The 21,598-nt window shown below is 39.0% G+C and overlaps 1 protein-coding gene across 3 annotated transcripts in view; it reads left to right on the top strand.

Annotated features, from left to right (window-relative positions):
• ATP8B4 (ATPase phospholipid transporting 8B4 (putative)) overlaps positions 1-21,598 on the top strand; it is a 247,568-nt gene that overhangs the window by 24,281 nt on the left and 201,689 nt on the right. For all 3 annotated transcript variants that reach the window (XM_090270585.1, XM_090270584.1, XM_090270583.1), the window contains one exon: positions 11,398-11,456. In XM_090270585.1, the coding sequence (XP_090126711.1) occupies positions 11,398-11,456 (59 nt within the window). The remainder of the gene's footprint in view (positions 1-11,397; positions 11,457-21,598) is intronic.

The raw sequence follows: 21,598 nt of genomic DNA, 5'->3' as shown, positions 1-21,598 counted from the left end.
ATGGTGTTTCATCATTTCATGTTGTTGGGGATCTAAAGCCAATTGCCTGCAGGCTGTCTCCTAAACCACATTTGGTGAAGGACAAACTGCTCTGGTGTTAATTGAAGAAAGATAGTTGCGTTTGCTGACTAGGGACTCATAATTGCTGTAATTGTTCACAGGTCCAATGAAAGCCTTCCAAACGTTCCTCTTACCTTTGGTCTTGTTAACAGAGCAGCTGCATTCACTAACTAGTCTTAAATACTAAGGTATAATGAATTGTTCACAGACAAATTAATAAAAAAAAGATGTAAATGACTTGTCTTCTCTTGCCTACTAGAAATGGAAGCTGGATAATATTCATTATGCTATGAGGGAGAAGAGCTCAGATTAAGAGTTGGGTGTTGCCTTAGAGGACTTGGAGTAGAATCAATAGGTGTTTGCCAATTTCTACTAAAAATATTCAGAAAATCATTTCAGATCCTCTTGGTAAATAATAACATAGCAACTTTAAGACTAACCAAGCTTGGGTGATTTTCTTTTTCCACTTCTTCTTTGCTATTTTTCTTTAAAAAAGTTTTTCCAGTATTTTTCTATTTTCAAAGTGCTTTCTATACATTTTCTTGCTTTATGATGGCAGCATAAAGTGGCATTATTTTACTGAGGTGAGGAACCATAGCTAAGGAGAGGTCATGAGTTTAAATATGTTTACATGGATAATTTGGTAGAAGAAGATCGTGGGCCTCTTGCTTCAAGATCCAGACCTCTGTGGTGTTTGCATGAGTTGGAATCAAAGCCTCTTGAAATGGTAGGTGATTTGGACTTGGACACAGGAGAGTCAGGGGCCTCAGTGACCTTCCCCATGCAGAGTGCAGAATTACAGTAAGAAAGGCTTGTGGTGCTCAAAGGATGGCCATGTAAGATGATGGAGGTGACTGCCTCCAAGACAGGCACGCATGGCCATGTCAAGGTCCACCTGGTTGTTATTGACACCTTTCTTGGGAAGAAATATGAAGAGATCTGTCAGCTCATAATATGGATGTTCTCAACCTCAAAAGGAATGATTTCCAGCTGATAGACATCCAGGATGGGTATCTATCATGGCTCCAGGACAGCAGAGAGGTATGGGAGGAACTTCCTCTGCCCGAGGGAGACCTTGGCAAGGAGACAGCAGATAGAAATCCTGGTTACAGTGCTGTGACAGATGAGGCAGTCATTGGTCCCCCCAACTCCCCCATCAATCTGTTGGGAAGCCCCTGTCCTTCACCCAGCTCTCTTGGTCAGGAGTGAGTGAGTCATGGCCTTGGCCCCAAGCTGCCCTCCTCTTCTCTCCTTAGAGCTGCAACTTGTGATTTAGATTTTCTTTTTTCTTTCTGGAATCAGAAAGCTGTGGATTCTGGAAAAATGGTCTTTGTGCCCTCCCCCGACTCATTCCTGGTCTGGTCTCTTGTTCCCCAAGCACCACCCTCACGGACTGGGGGCCAGCCCCCTCCCCATATCTATGTCTCCCCCCAGATTCCTTTAGCAGGAGATGGGGGAGGAGGAGAGAGGACAGAATATGCCCACTTCTTCGGCATCTGGGAGGGCCCTACCCCCATGGGCCTCACCTTTTCCTGTGGGCTCTCTCTCAATGCATTTGTTAAAATCAAACCCGAATGAAACTACAAGTTTAATATTTAAAAAAAAAAAAAGATCTAGGCCTCTTTTTCTTATATGAGGGCTCTTTCATCAGACTCATTTTTAAAGGTCTAAAGGGTCTTGCTAACAAGGAACAACATCTTGACTGCAGTTAAAAATGTTCAGTGGAGTAGTGTTATTTCCTTCCTACCTTTTAAATTTGTGTCTTAGTGATCAAATAACGCTTTCGGATTTTATAGATACATGTCATCCTTCCCAATAAAAAGACAAGCATATGTACATACATAAATGGATATGGTTTTATTGTGGTTCAAACAAACTATCAGCTCTATCAGATTATTTTGGGGAAGGAGGGAGTATGCTACATGTCATCAATCCTAAAACGAAGGTTACTCTTTTTGGTGAATGTTCCATAGCATAACTGATTTATAAATGACCACTTCATAAAATAAATGAAGTGTCTTTATTTAGTTATCTTGGATCATGCAACAGGAAGTACATGGCTAAAAGGTAAGCATTTTGTGAATGCTTCATTGATATTTTATTTTATTTGATTGAGGCAGACATAAAATTATATTAGTCTTTATGAGTTTTGGGGAATGAAGGTCATTTCCATTACTCTGCATGGAGTAGGACTTTGAAGGCTTAATTACCCATTTTTCTGTATTCTGGAGCAGATTCAAAACAAGTGTCTAAGATAATTTTGTCTCTGCTAATGACTATTCTTTTGGCTCATTGGAAGGATGGCTTTCTATCCAGGCACATACATATCTCTCTTAGGCTCCTCAGCTGTCACAGAAGAATGTAAACACTATTATCTTATGGACCTGTGTTCAGCTAGCTACACAGCATAGCAGTTCTCTAGGTATTTTCCAAGAAGTTCAGTCTTAAGCTCACAGTCATTTAGTATTCAACACAAGTGCAGTTGAGAGATATGATAATTAGGATGATTGCTTGAAGGACACGTACTTCATTTATTCGTCTAAATATTCTAACATCTATTCTTAAATTTAATCAGCTCAGCGGAGACTGAGTACAGAGACTCTCTTTGGGCCCTCCAGATTGTGCTTGGGATATCCCTAGGGTTGTTACAAAACACAGCTCTAAAAAACTCATTTATGTTCTTTATATCAAACAATGACTTCTTTTATTTTTTTTGTATTTTTTAAAGTATATTTTATTATGTTGTTACAGTAGTTCCATTTTTTCCCCCTTTGCTCCCCTCTGCCCAGTACCCACGTTCCCTTCAGCAATCCCATCCCCCTTAGTTCATGTCCATGAGTCGTGCATGTAAGTTCTTTGGCTTCACCCTTTCCTATATTATTTTTAACATCCCCCTGTCTATTTAGTATCAACCGATTATGCTTCTTATCACTGCAGCATTTCCCCATTTCTTCCCCTTCTCTCTCCCAGCTGATAACCTTCCAAATGATCCCCACACCTATGATTCGGTTCCTATTCTGGTTTGCTTAGGTGGATTTTGTCTTTATTTTTTAGATTCAGTTATTGATAGTTGTGTTTGTTGTTATTTTAGTGTTCATAGTTTTGACCTTCTTTTCCTTAAGTAAGTCCCTTTGACATTTCATATAATAATGGCTTGGTGATGGTGAACTCTTTTAGCTTTACTTTGTCTGGGAAGCACTTCATCTGCCCTTCCATTCTAAATGATAGCTTTGCTGGATAGAGTAATCCTGGTTGCAGGTTGCTTTTCATCACATTGAATACTGCTTGTCAGTCCCTTCTTGCTTGCAAAGTGTCCTCTGAGAAACCAGCTGATAGTCCTATAGGTACCCCCCTGTAGGCAACTCTCTGCCTCTCTCTTGCAGCCCCCAGGACTCTGTCTTTATCTTTCACCTTTGGCATCTCAGTCATGATGCGTCCTGGTGTGGTCCCCTCTGGGTCCAGCTCACCTGGGACCCTCCATGCTTCCCAGACCTGTATGTCCATCTCCTTCACAAAATATGGGAAGTTTTTCTCATTTTTTTCAATTATTGCTTCCTTATTCTGTACTGGTTGACTCTTTTTTTCTTCCTTGTGTTCCAAATCATTGATCTGAATCCCGGTTTCCTTTTCTTCACCATTGGTTTTGTGTAGATTTTCCTTCGTTTCATATAGCTTAGCCTTCACTTCTTCTCTTATGCATTTGCCATACTCAAGCATATCTGTCAAGCCTGTGAGCATCTTTATCACCAGTGTTTCGAATTCTTCATCTGTCAGGTTGTCTATCTCCTCATCTGTTAGGTTGGCTATCTCCTTGTCGCTTAGTCCTCCCCCTGGAACCTTGATCTGTTCCCCTTTTTGGGCCATACTTCTCTGTCTCCTAATTCTGACAGGTTCCTGTGTGTGTTTACCTCTGTGTCTTAGATAGAGCTGTTGCTCCTGTTATGTTGTAAGGGGCGGAGCCTTAAGGGTTCATCAGTACAGGGCGACCTGTTACACCATGTTGTGGCGCTGTATATGGGGGTGGGGTCTGAGAGGGAACAATGCTGCCTGCCCAGCACTCACCCCTTTTCCAGGCACCTCTCTCACTTCTGCACTGGACTGGCACCCCTGTAGCTGCTGCCCTGGCCATGGTTCCCAGAGCAGGTGGGTCCGCGGACATTCTAGACCTGTGGGGGCTCTTTAAACAAGCATACTCTGCTGAGAGACAGGCAGTTTCTGCCTCCATCCCAACCCCCACTGGTCTGCACAGTTAGAAGCAATGGGGCTTGATTTTCCCCAGTTCTGGGACTGTGAGCTTCGAGGTCTGGTGAGGAGCTGGGAATGCTCCCTGGGTGTCCCTCCTGACTTTTTAAAACGTGTGACTGTGCTTTCTGTGGGCCTGCTGCTGCTGCCACCACTGCTGCCACCACACTGCATCCTCTCCGCCCCAGCTCCACCCCTCCTACCTGTCTGGATGAGTATTTCTTCTTTATATCTTTGTTTGTTGGACTTCCATGCAGTTTGATTTTCTGGAACTTCTAGTTGTTTCTAGATTTGAGGTAGCTGTATTCCTTATTAGTTATGGAGGGAGATGCAGTGTGTCTGTCTACACCTTTATCTTGGCCGGAAGTCAAGCAATGACTTCTGTATGAGGATTTGTTAGAGAAATTATTGCTTGAACCAAGAATGAATACATAATTATACTTTTTCTGAGATATTGGTTTATTTTTACTTTACAGACTATGAAATAAAGGGCGATAGACAGGCCTTCCCTTTTTCTGTAGGATTTGTGGTCCACCTAAAATAGGTGTGTGGGTCCTCGTATAAGGCATTTTTATTTTCATTGTTGACTTTAGTTGATCATTGTCCTTGCTTCTATATTTTCTTCCACTCCACTTTACTTTTAAAATTTAAAATAATTTTTTTTCCCTCTGTTGTACATTCTTGAGTAGTTATTTTGGAGATGGTCTTATATGTAAACATGCTTGCATGATGAAAAAGACTTTTATTGCCCCTTCACGCTTGATTATTTGGCTACATATATAATTCCAAGTTCAACAAGATATTTTCTTGAAACTGGAAGGCATTACTCCAATGTCTTCTGTCATCCTTGTTGCAGATGAGAAATTTCATGGTCTGATTCTTGTGTCTCTGGGACTAACCAATTTTTTTGAATGTTTTGTCTTTGTGTCTTTTATGAAAATCTGTGGGTCCACTTTCATTCATCTTGATGGCTTTTTCACTTTGAAAAGTTATGTCTTATTCTGTTGCAGGGAAATTTTCTTCTATTTATTTGAATATTTCCTCCCATTCATTGTTTATTTATTTTATTTTTAGAGAGAGGGGAAAGGAGAAAGAGAGGGAGAGAAACATCACTGTGTGGTTCCCTCTCACTCACGCCCCCAGCTGGGGACCTGACGTGCAACCTAGTAATGTGCCCTGACTGGGAATTGAACCAGTGACACTTGGCTCGCAGGCCGACACTCAATCCACTGAGCCACAGCAGCCAGGGCTTCCTCCCATTCATTGTTTATGTTCCCTTCTCCTAAGTTTTCTTTTCACATTTCCTCCACTTTATCATTTTGGAATGTATATTAGGAGATTTCTTCAAGATTATTTTACAAATAATAATTTTAATAATTTATATATTTTAAATTATTAAATATTTTAACTTCCAAAAACCCTTTCTTCTTCTCTATTTTCTTTGTTCCTAACAGCTTGTTCTCATTTCGTAGATGCCATATCTTCTTAAATATCTTAAAGATACTAATTAGAATTAAAAAGAAAACAAACCCTTTACCCACCTGTTTTCATTATTATCTCTTCCCTTTGGACCCTTCTCTTTTGTGCTGTTGGTTTGTCTCAGATTTCTGGTGACATATGGTTGCTGGCTTGTATTTGACTAAATGAGTTAGTGCAGTTGCAAAGGTTTTTATCCCTGCTTAAGTCCTCTACTGTTAACCATCCAGGTTTGTTCCGCTGCAGCAGTCATGGGTCAGAGGAACAGTAGGGATGATGCCAGGAGACCCCAGAAGCCAGGAAATGGGGTAAAATAGACTTCTGGTCAAGATGGAGGTGTAGGTAGACATGCTTCACCTCCTTGCACAACCATAGGAAGAATTACAACCAGATCTCAAAAAAAAAAAAACCCAAAAAAACCAACCAGGACCATCATAAAATCGAGCTGTATGAAGTCTGACAACCAAGGATTTAAAGAAGCCACATTCATCCAGATGGGTAGGAGGGGCGGAGTCGCAGAGATGAGGTGGAGAGGCAGTGTGGCTCGGACAAGCAGTAGTGGTGGCGGGGGAATGGATGGTCCCACACTCACGTGTGGTGGATAAAACCTGGTAGGGATACCCTGGGAGTGAGCAATCCTAGCCCCAGGCCAGGCTGCACAGTCCAGAGTTCCAGCACCAGAAAGATAAACCCCCATTACCTCTAGCTGTAAAGACAGTGGAGGTTGAGGCAGTAGAAGAAACTATCAGATTTTCAAAACTTAAAGGGCCTGCATGGTCTTAGAATAACATATGCAAACCCCAGGGCAGCAACTGGAAGGGCACCAATCACATGTGGGAAGTGGATGATGGGACTAGAAATGGGGCGAAGCTGACAAATCACCAGTAGCAAGGCAGCAACATTGTCCCCTCTCTGAGCCTCACAACAGAAACAGGCCACAAAGGAGTAAAGCAGGTGGCCCTGGAGATTACCAAAGGCTCTGCCCCACACAATGTACAAGTGCCTTTGCTACAAAGGCCACACTGCTAAGACAGGGAGTAAAAGCAGCTCTACCTAATAGATGGAAAATAACACTGAGGAGACAAAGACACATGGCCCAAATGAAAGAACAGAACAAAAACTCAGAAAAAGGACTGAACAAAATGGAGAGAGTCAACTTATCAAATGTAAAGTTCGAAACACTGATGATAAGGATGCTCAGAGAACTCAGAGAGTACAGCAAAAAAGTAAAGGAAGAAATGAAGGTCACACAAAATGAAGTAAATAAAAATATACAGGGAACCAACAGTGGAGGGAAGGAAGCTGGGATTCAAATCAATGATTTGTAACAAAAGGAAGAAATAAATATTTAACCAGAACAGAATGAAGAAATAAGAATGCAAAAAAAAAAAAACAAAAAAAACAAAAAACAAACAAAGGAAAAAAAAAAAGAAATTAAGGAGAGGCTTACAAACCTCTGGGTCAACTTTAAATGTGCCAACATCTGAATCATAGGGGTGCCAGAAGGAGAAGAGGAAGAGGAAGAAATTGAAAACTTCTTTGAAAAGGTAATGAAAGAGAACTTCCTTAATTTGGCAAAGGAAATACATAAACATCAAGTCCAGGAAGCACAGAGTCTAAAACAAGTTGGACCCAAAGAGGACCACACCAAGACACATCATAATTAAAATGCCAAAGGCTAAAGATAAAGAGAGAATCTTAGAAGTAGCCAGAGAAAAGCAGAGAGTTAACTACAAAGGAGTTCTAAGACTATCAGTTGATTTTTCAAGTGAAACTTCGCAAGCAAGAAGGGGCTGGCAAGAAGTATTCAAAGTGATGAAAGGCAAGGACCTACAACCTAGATTACTCTATCAGCAAAGCTATCATTTAGAATAAAAGGGCAGGTAAAGTTATTCCCAGACAAGGTAAAGCTAAAGGAGTTCACCATCATCCAACCATTATTATATGAAATGTCAAAGGGACTTGTTTAAGAAAAAGATGAAGATCAAAACTATGAACATTAAAATGACAACAAACTCACAACTATCAACAACTGAATCTAAAAAAAGTAAAACAAAAACTAAGCAAACAAGCAGAACAGGAATAGAATCATATGTCTATTCCTATGGAGATCATTTAGAGGGTTATTAGCTGGGAGGGGTAATGGAAAGAATGGGGGAAAATGTACAGAGGTTAAGAAGCATAATTGGTAGGAACAAAACAGAGAGGGGTTGTTAAGAATAGTATAGGAAAGGGAGAAGCCAAAGAACTTATATGCACAACCTGTGGACATGAACTAAGGGGAGTGGGATTACTGGAAGGAAGGAGAGTACTGGGTGGAGGAAGTCAAAGGGGGAAAAATTGGGACAACTGTAATAGCATAGTCAATAAAATATACTTAAACAAAAAGGTCTTTATCCCTGCTAGGCCTTTTCTTTAAATAGAAGGACCAATGATATAATCCGTTCACAGAGAGGTTTTTCTTAGTCTGTTCTGGGTGCTATAATAGAATACTATAGACTTGCTGGCTTACAAACAACATAAATTTATTTCCACAGTTCTGGAGTTTGGAAAGTCCATGATTAAGGCATCAGCGTATTTGGTGGCTGGTGAGGACCTGCTTCCTGTTCATAGACAGCTATCTTTCTGCTGTGTCCTTATATGATGAAAGGGGCAAAGGAGCCTCTTTGATAAGAGCACTAACACCATTCATGAGAGCTTCAATCCCATGACCTAAATGCCTTCTAAAGTCCTCCAAATACATTGGGGATTAAGTTTCAATATATGAATTTGGGGGGGGGGGCGGATACAAATATGTAGTCTATAGCACTGCGGGTTAGTCAGGCAGTTTGGCAAATCCCATAGCTGTCTCAGTAAGGCAGGCATACTAGGACCTGAGTCTGCTGTAACTGATGTAGAGGTTCAGAATGTCTTCTCTCTTAGGCCTGAACACCCAACCGTGGTTTCCTCCCAGGCATGTTGCATCCTTATTTTTAGTGGAAAAGGGAGGAATTGTGTGGCCCAATTGGCTCAGTTATTATTTAATTTTTCTGGTGATGCTCCAAAACTAAGGTGATTAGTTAATTTGTCTTCCAAACTAGGACACTCCTGAGAATGAAAGGAAACCCTATTAATTATTTTGATAAGACAATAAGCATAAACTGGACTGCCACCCTATCATGGCACACTCTCAATCTTTGTATTTATTGACTGAATTTGGAATTTTTCTGGGCTCCATTGGAAAGACCATACTTCTAATATTTTCACTTAGAACTCTTCCTATCTTCTTTTTCATCTTGATCCCATCTGATTTCTATTTTATTTTACAGACTTTCTTAAAAATTTATGAAGCTCAACTGAACCCCACTCTTATTTTCTAGCACTACTTTGTTTCTTTTCTTAAAAAAAACATATTTTCTGTAATTTCTGTGGGACTTCACTATCCAAAATACTATTTTGGGCTTTGATATTTTTGTTCTATGTTGGGGACTCAGGAAGAAAGAGGGGATGATGCTTTTACAGCTAGAATTTGAATTGCTTCTTCCAGGGGACAGTTGGTTGAGAGGTTGCTTACTGGTGGATTCTGGATTTCAGACTTATAAATGATAGGAGCAAGCTCATTCAGGTGTCATGAACTGTGGACATCAGTCCAATATTGTTCTTATCAGTAGTTAGGTGAGCTAAACTGGAAAACAGGAATAACCATAGAAAACTGACTGCCTTAGATGGGTAAGAAGGAAGCCATGTAAGTGAATGTCAAGCAGACAAATACTCTTCAAATGGTAGACACACAACTGTAATCAAAGACAGGGTGTCACCTGTCAGGAGCAGTCCTCAGAGGTGAACTTCATACTTGGAAGTTGAGCCACAGGGGCTGTAGAGACATTTTGATTCCTCTTGGATGTTTGGGAAAATGTAGACAGTTCTTACAATTCATGGTGCCTGGCATATAGGGGACGGATATGAAGATATGTTTTTTTCTTCCTTCCCTCCCTCTTCATTTCCTCATCTTTCTCATCTACCTTCTATTTCCATTTCTTCTTATCTTTGCTTTCCACTTGGTCTTCCTTCCCCATCCCTAATATGTGCTTCCAAGTTACTTTCCACCCTCTAGTCTCCTTTATCTCTGTGGTTGTATGTATCCTCTCTAAATTCAGACTCTTACCCCTATCCCTGTACTTTCTATCACCTGTCACTTATCCAAGTGGAGAACTCTGGGATTAAGGGACCCCCAGGTGAGATGGTCAAGTCATTTACCATGAGAATCCAACATTGACATCTGGTGGTTACTTGGCTGACCTTCTTCCCATAGCTTTTATTATTCCATCATTACCCCTTTGTCAACTCTGGATCCAGTAAATATGGAGCAAGAACTTGCTATCCTTACCACAAAAATATGCTCAGCTGGTGTTTATGAGGCACTATCTTTTCTTGCCTTCTCTAAATTTTAATTTCTGCACTATCATAACCATTGGTTTTGTTATCCCTTTGTTATTTGTACTGTTGTTTTGCATTTGCTTTCAGGTGATGTAGAGGTGTCCCCTGGAAGTAGCCACAAAAACCAGGGCACCCGAGAAGAATATAGAAGGTGCTTTCTGGAAGATACCAATGATCTGGAATGAGGCAGAGGGAGAGTGAAAAGATTGAGTTTGCTAGCCTTCATTCCCTGCGAGCCCCTCCTCAGGTCCCTATAAGTGTGCCAAACCAAAAGCCTGTCCCTCAGGTCAAAGCTATGGACAAGCAAATAGGCCTCTTTCTCAGAAAGTCTGGGGGTGTGTTTCAGTCAGCTCTCTGTTCTGGGCCCTGAAGGTGGTAGTCAGCCAAGAACTGAATTTGTGATTGTTACAGTACCATGGGATCTGGGAACATGAGCTCCCCTGTCCTTCAGGACCAGAAGATCATGGGCATCTGGCATCCCCTGGGTGGCAGCTGTAAAAACCAAGTCACAAGAAATAAAAACTGGAGCACTAGACATGTGTAGAAGTTCCCCTCCAGGAGATAGTGGTCTGGAGTTGGCAGAGGTTAGAATGTGAAGATAGTGTCCACTGGCTAAAGTGAAGCAGAGGGGGAAAAAAAAGAAAGAGAAAGTTACTTTCAGCTGAGGACAGGTCTACAGATCTCAGTCTCCAGATGATGTGGAGTTCTCTAAATAGCCTGGGTTGTTTACAAGTATCACCTTTGACCCCATGACCATAAGATCAGCGACTTCACTGGCCACTTCGGTGTGGTTTTGTTTGCCTATGTTATATTTTATGACTTTGTAGCAAAATAAAAATAAAAATCCCTTCCCAGAACGGCATTTGATTTTCAGAAGCTCTTTCACCTTTAGGAGCCACTTGCAGTTAAGGGTAAGGTTTTTTGTGGAGCTGAAGGGATGCAGAAATTGGAGACACATACTGTTTTGCTTTATGGCTGGCATCAGAAAGACAATGAGAAACATTTCAGTTTTCCATTTTTGGACTTTCCAATACATGTTCCAACATTTAGGCTGGAAAAAACCAATGCCCTTCAAATTTCAAAGGAAAGAATTCTTGCAACCTTGATGACAATCAGAGTAACCTAAGTGCTGTTAGTTTAATGAGTTATATGATTCTTTGAGTTGAAAATTTAATTTCATACCTGATTTCTTTTTCTCTTTAGAAGTGGAACGGATAGTGAAAGCCAATGACCGTGAATATAATGAAAAGTTTCAGTACGCAGTGAGTAAATCACACATAGCGCACACATGCTGGGGTAGGTCTTACCTTAAGGGCAATAGGATTCATGCCTTCTAGAACTTCATGACTTCACTAAAAATTTTCTTTGTTGGCTCATTTTATTAGCAAGGCATCATATGTCTCCATAAGTACAGAATTTAGTAATATATACTCATTTCTATTCTGCACTAAAAGTGGTTGATATTCTTATTGATATGAGAAGAAGCATTCATGCTTGGTTCACCTTGCTGCCCATTTGGGCATGGGAATACACAGGAGTAATATGAAAGGGGGGTCTCCGTGGTAGTATTTCTTGATAGAAGTGGTGGTAGTGGCTGATGGGTGATGAATGGCATTTGGGGTTTTTTCTCTAAGCACCTCAGACTGAATGCAGAAAAGTATTTGTAGGAGAAAGTTCCCAGATCCTGATTGATTTTATTTACTAAATGAGTGGTGACAATGACTAATTAAAATGTGCACTTTAAGTTATACTTAACAACTTCTTATTTTTTAAAAATGAGGATTTTCTTTATTTCCACAAATATTTACTGAGTATCTACTAAGTGACTGGAACTGTTCTAGAAACTTGGGATACATTGGTGAGCAACTTCATGAATTATGTGAAGGGACCTTATAAAAGTGTCCTTGTCTTCTTATGACTCATCCTAAGTTGCTATGTGGAGTCTTTTAAAAGCTCCAAGAAAGATAATTGGTAGAACTGATTCAGTAGGTGACATGTGGCCTATAAGACCTGCTATACAAGTGAATACCAACACATTAATGAAAGAAAGTCTCAATTCAAAGAGGAGTTTGATGACTAATAAGGCATAGAAATGTGAGTGTCAAGAGGCAAATTGTGACAATGTCCATGCAGGTACTAGCCAGAGTAGAGAGAATTTTGGTCAATGGATTATTTTTAGTATTTTGTTCTCATTGGTAGGTCTTTTCCATATGTAGGGGTGGGTGCATTGGGTTAGTGTAGCTTAATACTATTAAATTTCAACAGATATAGCTAACAACTACTTTTTTCTCATGCTGTGCTAATCACGTAAACTGAGGTTATAATTTAACATTCAATGTAAGTTTCCTTAAGGGGTCGATACACTGTCTCTGCGACAGATTTCACATTGTAAATTAATATATTGGTACTCTGGTTTTATTCATCAATCTTGAAAGCTTAGTTAAAGTAAGTCTGCCCTTGAGAGAAGGAATCACTCTCAGGAGACAGATAAACATACTTCTTAGCCTGAGAGAGGGAGGGACTATAATTTTTCATGATGATTAATGCTACTCGATGCAACTTCTTGACATCTAGTCATTTAGTCCTTCTGGCCATTACCAGACTTGGCTCCATGCCTTTCTGTCCATTCTACAGCCAGGCCTTTAACTAAAGTAGAGAATGGCCTTAAAAGTCTTGACCATTAAACCCTAAATCAGAGGTGTAGACATGTGTATATTTTAAGACCTTGGGGAAAAACAGTAATAAGTAATCTACCATGGGGTAATTATGCATTTAAGTGCTTAGCTACATTTACTTGTTTTCAAACATGTAACAAGTGTTTTTATTCCATGAGTAGCAACTCTACAGGGAAGTCATATTTTACGTGCATTTTTGTAAGATGCTACAGTCTTTTATATTTATAGTTATTTTTACTTAATTTATGAATATTTCAAACTTACATGAAAGTATAGGAGATAATATGACACTCGTGTGCCCACCACCCAGATTGAATAGATGTTAAACATTTGCTGCAATTGCTTTACATCTTTCTTTCTTTTAAAAGTAATAACATGCCAATGACACAGAGATAGTTTTCTTTTGAGTTTGCATGACATTGACAAAAGCACACAGATGTGTGGCTGTGGCTGTGTTTTCTGTTGGGTTTCCTAACAACAAGACAGTAGAACAGTATTCTGCAGCTGCAGCAGATCAAACAAGGCTGCTCAGTCTCTGAGTTAATATATACCAAAGAAAGAAAAAAACCCATTATGTGCTGACAAAACCAAGGATGTCAACACAAGATGAGAAAGGGGAGCTGCAGAGCAGAAAGGGGCAGGTCTAATGGCCACTACAGTGGCTCAGATGGGATGAATCAAGTCCTCCTAGAATGAACATGGGTCCCCACCAGAATCAGCTGGTGGTTTCTTATTTTGGGAACTCCCAACAGGATGGCTGGTCATACAGTGAGCTATGAAGCTTCTCTGAGCCTCAGTCTATTTAGCTACAAATTTGGGATAATAAAAGGACTTACTTCATCAAGTTATTGTAAGGACTGAAGTAGAATAACACACAATGACCCTAAGAGCCAGTGTTTGCAAAGATGGAATTTGAAGCTGTATCTTTGAGATTTTAAAGCTTTTAAACCACTTCTTATATGAAATATTTTTTTAAAGAGAGGCAGAATCCAGCGGCTTTGGTTATATTTAAAGGTTATTACCCCAACTAGAAATGGATTTGAAAAGACCCTAATTGATCCCAGGGGGAATGCTTGTAATAAATAATTGAAGAAGTAATATTCCTACCTAAAAGCTGAAAAGGAAACGGAAATAAACTGAGACTTATTATGAAAAAGATGAAAAGAGAAATGGTAAAGGCCCCTCAAATGTAGTGGAAAGAGTGTTTTGGGGTAAGATAGGTCATACATTAAATCCTTTCTCTCTCTCTTATTTGCTAACTTGTGATCTTGATTTGCTTATTTCTCTGAGCATCAGTAATTTCATATGTGAAATGAGATATATTCCTCATAGGATTATTCACTAAAAGATTAAATGAGATTATTTATACAAAACATTTGATAATAGTAAGACTAGCTAATATATTAGATGCTTACTATGTGCCAGGTCCTGCTAAATCTTTTATATAAATTTTTCATTTAAACCTCACATGGCTATAGGCAAGTAGTCATAATAAATTTTAGATTCCCTAGAAAGTACTGGCTTAAGTAAGATATTGGTGGTAATAATGTTAGGAAGATATTGAGAAACTGGCATAAGTTGTAAACTTTTTTGCTGCAGGTATCATGCCCCAAATTAACAAATCTGTGATACTGAAAGTTGCTGGTAAATTATGCAGATGATGCAACAGTAGAGAAACAAATGCACCTAAGACAAGAAGACTAATACTGGTTGTTGTAGTTCAGACCACTTCCAACCCCTTCCCTGCCAAATAAACTATATGGAAGTGATAATAATTCAATGAGATACTTATTGAAGCATTTGATGAATTCAGGAAATTTTCCTGATGCTCTCAGTATGTGGTTAACAGTGACAATAATGACAAGAAAGTTAGTGATGGTGATAATAAGAATAACTTACACATATATAGTGCTTACCATATGGAAGGCATGGTTCTAAACACTCCACTATATGAAGCTTATTTAATTTCACTTCTATGTATGAAAACATGGAAGCACAGAGATCTCACTTAAGTGGCTCGCTCAAAGTCACACAGCTATGTAATGGCTCCCATTCCAATAGATGTGAGTCCAGCTATGTACCAGATGCTTTGTACAAAACAGAGAGATTAAGTGGACCTTCATTTAGTGACTGAGGTCACATAGCTAAGAGGTGGCCAAGATGGAATTCTAATTCATATCGACTAGATTCCAAAGGTTTATTTTCCATGATACTATGCTGTTCTTTTGACCAATCCTGAAAACAAATAACCACAAAAATAAACAAACAAAAAGTCTCCCAAATCTGTGCTCTTTCCCTACAGGTAAAGTTTTTAAACTCTGGAGACAAAGGCAGATAAAGGTGACATCAAATTTTATAAATGTGAAGCTAAGAATTACCTTAAGTCTTACCCTTTGCATTTGTAGAAGAGCACTTGGGAGAAAAAGTTACACAAAGCTCAGATAAATGGTGCGATTTCCACAAGCAGTAAGCCTGGTGAAGAAAATGTTTCTCTTTGATGGCTAAAGGAAGATATTTCAGTACCTAAAGAACCTTAATTTATCAACAAAGCCTAAAGCTTCAAAGTACATTATAGGACATAGCACAGGCTTAAAAAATGATCAAAAGTGCTTTTAATAGATACAGGGTTTTAAAAGAGACACAACTTGGGGTGGTGAACACACAATACAATACATAGGTGATGCATTATAGAATCGCACAACTTAAACTTATATACGTACTTTATTAACCAATGCAACCCCAATAAATTCAATTAAAAAGATAAAGGGTTTAGCTCTGGCTGGTGTGACTCAGTGTATTGAGTGCTGGCATGCGAACTGAATGGTTGTTGGTTTGATTCCCAGTCAGGGCACATGACTGGGTTGCTGGCCAGGTCCCCAGTTGGGGGCATGTGAGAGGCAACCGATTGATGAGGTATCTCTTGCACATCGATGTTTTTCTCCCTCTTCTTCTCCCTCCCTTCCTCTCTCTAAAATTGAATAAACAAAATCTTAAAAAAAAAAGATAAAGTGTTTAGAACATCAACAAAAGATAAGGTTAATGATTCTAAGTGAAATTAATTGGTGAATTAGACATAATATTGTGAAAACTAGAGGGAGTTCAGACTGCCAACATGTGTAAACCGAAGTGGGATTCGAGAGTGGAGGGAAAGCAAGCCAAGTACTAGAATTATTATTCTCATTAGAAAGGAGTTCAAAGTTTTTTGGTTAATAATAGGAATGAATAATGGAAGTAATGAAAACAGTGTTGTATTAAAATATGTTAATGTTAAAAATGTTAGAGAAATTGTGAGAGTGGGCCAAGTAGCCAGACTCATTATTCCTATTAAAAGGAGTTCAAAGTGAATGGTAGTACTGAGAACAGTTGTAGTTGTATTAAAATATGTTGATGTTAGAAAAAAATGTCAGAAGAAGTATAAGATTAATTGTAGCTCTGTTCTGATTTCATTTAAAAATAAACAAATGGTTTTAGAAATTATTGGTTTTTACTGGTTCTTGTTCTTTCTCTTTCTCATGTAGTCACAGAAACACTCTATCCTCATTCAAATTCTTAACAGAATTGGAGAAGGGAAATGAACTTATTTGAGTGATGAGAAAATTACCCAACCTCAAACTCAGAAACTTCAGTAAAGCTGAACACTTAATAACTTTTATATGAGGATATTTCATGCACAAAGGTAGATGGGAAGTTTCTAAAGGATTTTTTTGTTTTCTGTTTTCCTGAGCTTAATTACTGATCCTACTCAGGAAGTGCATGGGCTTATATAAATTGGTGAAAATTTAACCAAATAGCTTTGCATGCTTATAAAGAAAGCCTTCATCCAAAAATTGTGATTCTAACATTTTAATTTATTCCTAGCATCTTAGAATGTCTTATTGGTATCGTGGTTATTGGATGCAATCTCTAATTGCTCTCATGATTTTTGTTATTGGTAGAACAATGAACCTTGGGTTTTTCAAAGAGTGTTCATTCAATAAGACAATATGGCTGACTCTTAGCAGACAGTGCTACAGTGATGTCACCAAGACTCCCTTCAGCATGAATCTGTTTCATTTCCTTCTCATTTATTCAAATGGGACTTTTTATGTTTCAATAATCACTTTTCTTTTCTCTTAACTCAGAATAAGTGGTTAAGAGTGGAGTAGATAAATAAGATCTACCATCATTCTGAGTTTATGAGCTTGGACTAGACCTCTTCAGGCCCACATTATAATAATGTGTTTCTCTAAGACCAGAGTGGTATAACAGTAAAACTTTATGTTTCTGTGTATGTGGGTGAATTAATGATTGATTGTCCTTTTTTTAAACAGAACTAAAAATGATTTTCAAAATTTGATATATTCACAATGTGCCTGCTGTATGCCTAGCAATGTATGTGTTTTTTGACTTTACAAAGTGCTTCTGAGGCAATACACAAAAAGAAAATAAAGCTCAAGGTGATAAAAATACATGAGGAAACTAGGAAGGGCCCTAAAGTGAATGCATGGGGGCTAAAAAATATTAATACTTTTCTTCCTACTTCCTCAATTCTCTGTCTGGCCTCATCGCCATCATCATCGGCAGCCGTCCGTCTCGAGAGACGATGGTGTAGCTTCTTAAGAGTCTATCTGCACCGCCGAGAATGGTTGTGCAGTCCGACTCGGGAGTGACACGGTATCTGTCTCCTCCCGTGTTGAATCGACATCTTGCGATGACGCTGGAGTGTCCTCTCCAGTGAAGCTGAAGCTACAGAGCCTGGGCAGGGTGATATGGAGGGTCTGCTGTTGCCCATGCAGCAGACCCCCCCTCTCTTCGCAGCTGAAGGGTCCAAGGGAAAGACGGAGTCAATACAGCTTGGCTTCAGGTGCGCCGCAGGAGTTGCCGGTGTTGACTACAACGTCAAACCGCCTTAGGGACTCCGGCTCCGGATTTTCTGTCGGGGTTTACTCCCTTAGCCTTTCCCCTGAAGAGGTATGCCGCAAGGCAGCGGAGGTTTTATGGAGTCAGAGTTTTCCTTCTCTGATGTGCCCTGACTGGAAGATCGAACCAGCGACACTTAGCTCGCAGGCTGACGCTCAATCCACTGAGCCAAACCAGCCAGGGGAAATGAAAGTGAATACAGTAAAACAAATACTACATATGCTATGCGTCACTGATTCTAGAAAGGTTACAGACTGTTGTATATACACACAAACATATATAACACATATATGAATATATACATATATATCTAAATGTATGTTTGTGCAACAGTGTTTTGGTCTTCATAGAATCACATATATGTGTGTGTTTACATTTGTGTATACACTCATTGCTAAGAGTTTGGTTCAATACCGCAAAGCAAATGTATTGCATACTGTCTGGCCTAATAACCAAATTAAGGGAGAAAGATTAACAGAAGAATAAGTTTAATAGAAGCACACAGGGAATTCATAGAGACATGATCATTCCATAACAATTCCAAAGACCGTGAAGGAACATTGGGGATGTAAGACATTTTGGACAAAAGAGAAAGGGAGGGAGGTATGGTATTAAATTTCAGAAGTGAGTATGGGCAATTTACAGGTAGTTGAGGAAGAGTCCAGCACATGTGGCAGGAAGATCTTTGACTGGCGGCTCAGAAGCAATGGGACACAAAGGGTATCTAGCTAATTGGCACACGCCTGAAGCCCTTTGTTTACCACATTGAATCTCCTTCTTGAAGCATGTTTCGCATCTGAATCTCTTGGGTAGGAAGAGGGGAAGGGTCAAAGTTTCTTTCTGAGTCTTCTGCTTTTTAACTAACACTTAAAATCAAAAGCATCTTCAGGGTAGCAGAATTATGGTTCTTTCACATTAGAAGGCCCTTTCTGCTTAGACTGGCGATGTGTTGAGAGCTACTGAGGTTATTAACAGAGTGGATATAAATTTTGCTCTCAGCCTTCAAGGAGCATATATAATTTACTCAAGAAGGGATGAACAGTACATCAGAAAGAACTTGACAATAGGAAATAATGAAAAGGCAATGCTAAATTCTAATTGTTGTGATGTGGCTGTAAGTTTTAGGGAAATGAGGCTCAAGGTGAGTGAAAGTGTTTCAGGAAGTGTTGCCAGAATTGGGAAGTGATTCTAGCCTTGTTTGTCTATTTGTATCACTGCAGTTACATAGGAGAGACAGCAAAACCCTGTATTCTAGGACCTAATTAGTGATGAGGTGTGTGTCTCAGGTACATGAGTCTAGATTATTTAAAAAAAAGAGTTTTAATATGAGGTAATAAATGTTTCAGGAGCTGAGGAGTCACAAAGTGAAAAAGGATTGTATTGCCCTCCAGATTAACTAGATTAGATAGTTAAGTGGAATGTCCAGGTAATTATGGAATGTAACTTGGGTGAGGTTAGAGCTATAGATTAGGGATATCAATTGGAAAGAAGTACTTAAAGCTGAGAGAAAAATAGAACTTGTTAAGGAGTGATGACTGAATGGAGGCATGTTGGGGTGAAAACTCTCAGTTAGTTAGAGACAGGGAGGGAGGGAGCCCAAGAAACGAGCAGAGAGCAGCAAGGATTGAGAACAGAGAAGGCAGTGGGGAAAGGAGCCTCTCAGGAAGCAGAGGCTGGGTAATCCTGCATCTGATGCTCGGTGCCCATGAGGTTCAGAACTAAGGAAAAACATCTTTCAATCAGAAGGAAGCAATGGGACACCCTCTAGAGAAAGTAGGTCTCATTTTTTTTAAAACGTTGGGATTTGGAAGTCAAAGGACAGGAAAAAATGTCAGAACGAAAGGAGTAGAGTATAGTACACTCAATTAAGAGTTTGTAATACAAAGGAGAGAAATAGTGTAAAAGCTTTCAGGCCGACTGAAATGAAGCATTTTTGAACTACTCTTCTCACATATTTTGACTCTCCAAGTACATAAAGTCCGTGGAAAGGTAAAAGTAAATCTTTTCTTTGGGAGACTCTTTGGATAGGAACATGTTGGGACACATCCCAGTCCTGCACTAATCCCCAGCCTGATGGAAAATTTGGGCTTCTCTTTCTTTCCTTCATGAGCAGCATAGTTGCACTGCCAATGTGCTACAGATCTTCATCAACAGGCCTGATAACCAAAGTAATTTATACGCCAACTCAAGTACAGATGATGACAAACATTGTGACAAGTTGGAATTAGTTGTGGAAAGTGCAAGTACCTTGCATTTTTTATAGGTTTTGGTTGTTAGTTGTAGCTGTGTGTGTGTGTGTGTGTGTATGTATGTATGTATGTATGTATGTATGTTGGGGCATTACCATAGTAACAGTGGCCTGTTAGCAAACATTGAAAATGCCTTCTGTTTTGTGGGCTGTTAGTATCTGTGTAAATTGTTCTATGTCTATATGACAGAAGTTTTTATTTTTCCTTTGTAAATAATTTCCTTATAGGAGAAAAGATAATTTTTGGATATCTCTCAAATTCATTCTCATTCTGGATTCAAGAGTTTACAAGTATAAATATTTTATCTTTTTGACATCTGATTTATTTAAAGAGTGTTATTCTTTGGCTAAGTAGATGTTTGATTCCTTGTTTCCTTAATTTGTTTGATCTGTTTTAACCTTTTGCTTTAGCTTCTGAATTCTTATTCCTAAATGTTCTAAAATGGCATGTTAAGATAGTTAAAAAACCCTATATTTCACCCCCCCAAATTGTTTTCTCATTCACAGCATTAATGTATTCAACAATTCTTTTTATTGTGTGAACTTACAAAGATAATTTTTGGTATTAAAGAAATCCATTCGTCTGAAAACTTGTTTCATAGGATCACAATTTTAATTCATAAATTCCATATTTGGACTATTTCTGTATGGCTCAATAACTATTTTGACAGAGGACTGAATTTGCTATTTTCAATAATTTGTCAACTCATTTGTCCCAATTTTCACAACTGGCATTATGTCACTAGCATAATTCCTCTATTTCTCAATAACCCTTTAACACAAACTTCTAACTGTATAGAGTTGGCAAGTTTTGGGGAAGTATTGTAAGCAAAACACATGTAGCAAATACATCATCTTATCATGAAATCTGGATTCATGGAATTGGAGTTAGTACGCCCAGTGCCAATTCCCTTTGTTCAAAATCTCTCTTTAGCCGGAATACCTGAGAACAACTTTCTACTCAATGTAAATTGCTTTTTAAAAATGTATTTTCAGTTTTTGAATTTAGTGACACCTCTTCAGTTAAACTTACTGGTTACCAACAACCACACGTAGGTCTGGAGTCTGTAACCTCGACCGCCTCATTGTTAAAATAACCTTAGTGCTTTTCAGCTGTTACAAACTTTAGAATATCTCATCTTTTATAGCTTGTCATTTGGTACTATTTATCAAATAACTAACTTTTAGGGCACTAGAACATACCCGAACAAAGAATTATTTTGTCTTATACTTGTTTTTATGTGTATTAAAATCAAGAATTCTATCTAAAATACATAGCTAACTTGTCTGAAACCCCTATACTTCCTCAAGAAGGCCAGAAATGAGGTGGGAGGGAAAACCTTTGAATAAGACATGGGGTGGGGGATGAGGGCAAGGTCACTCTGTATGTGGACATGAGCCTTTTGTAACTGGTGAATATAAAATAGAAAATGAGTATAGTTATACATTTGTTTTACCAATTGTTAACCTTTAAAATCTAATTGCTGCTAAAAATAGAGTGCTGTTACACTTAGGGAAAATTGGTGCCACTTTAAAAAATGAGACCTTGTACCATAAATGCAGCCAAACCAACGTTAGTTCA

This window comes from Furipterus horrens, unplaced genomic scaffold (assembly GCF_987537825.1).
Source record: "Furipterus horrens unplaced genomic scaffold, mFurHor1.1.pri manual_scaffold_3, whole genome shotgun sequence".
NCBI lineage: Eukaryota > Metazoa > Chordata > Mammalia > Chiroptera > Furipteridae > Furipterus > Furipterus horrens.
Note: the sequence above shows the minus strand (reverse complement) of the source record. Positions and strands in the feature narration are given on the sequence as shown.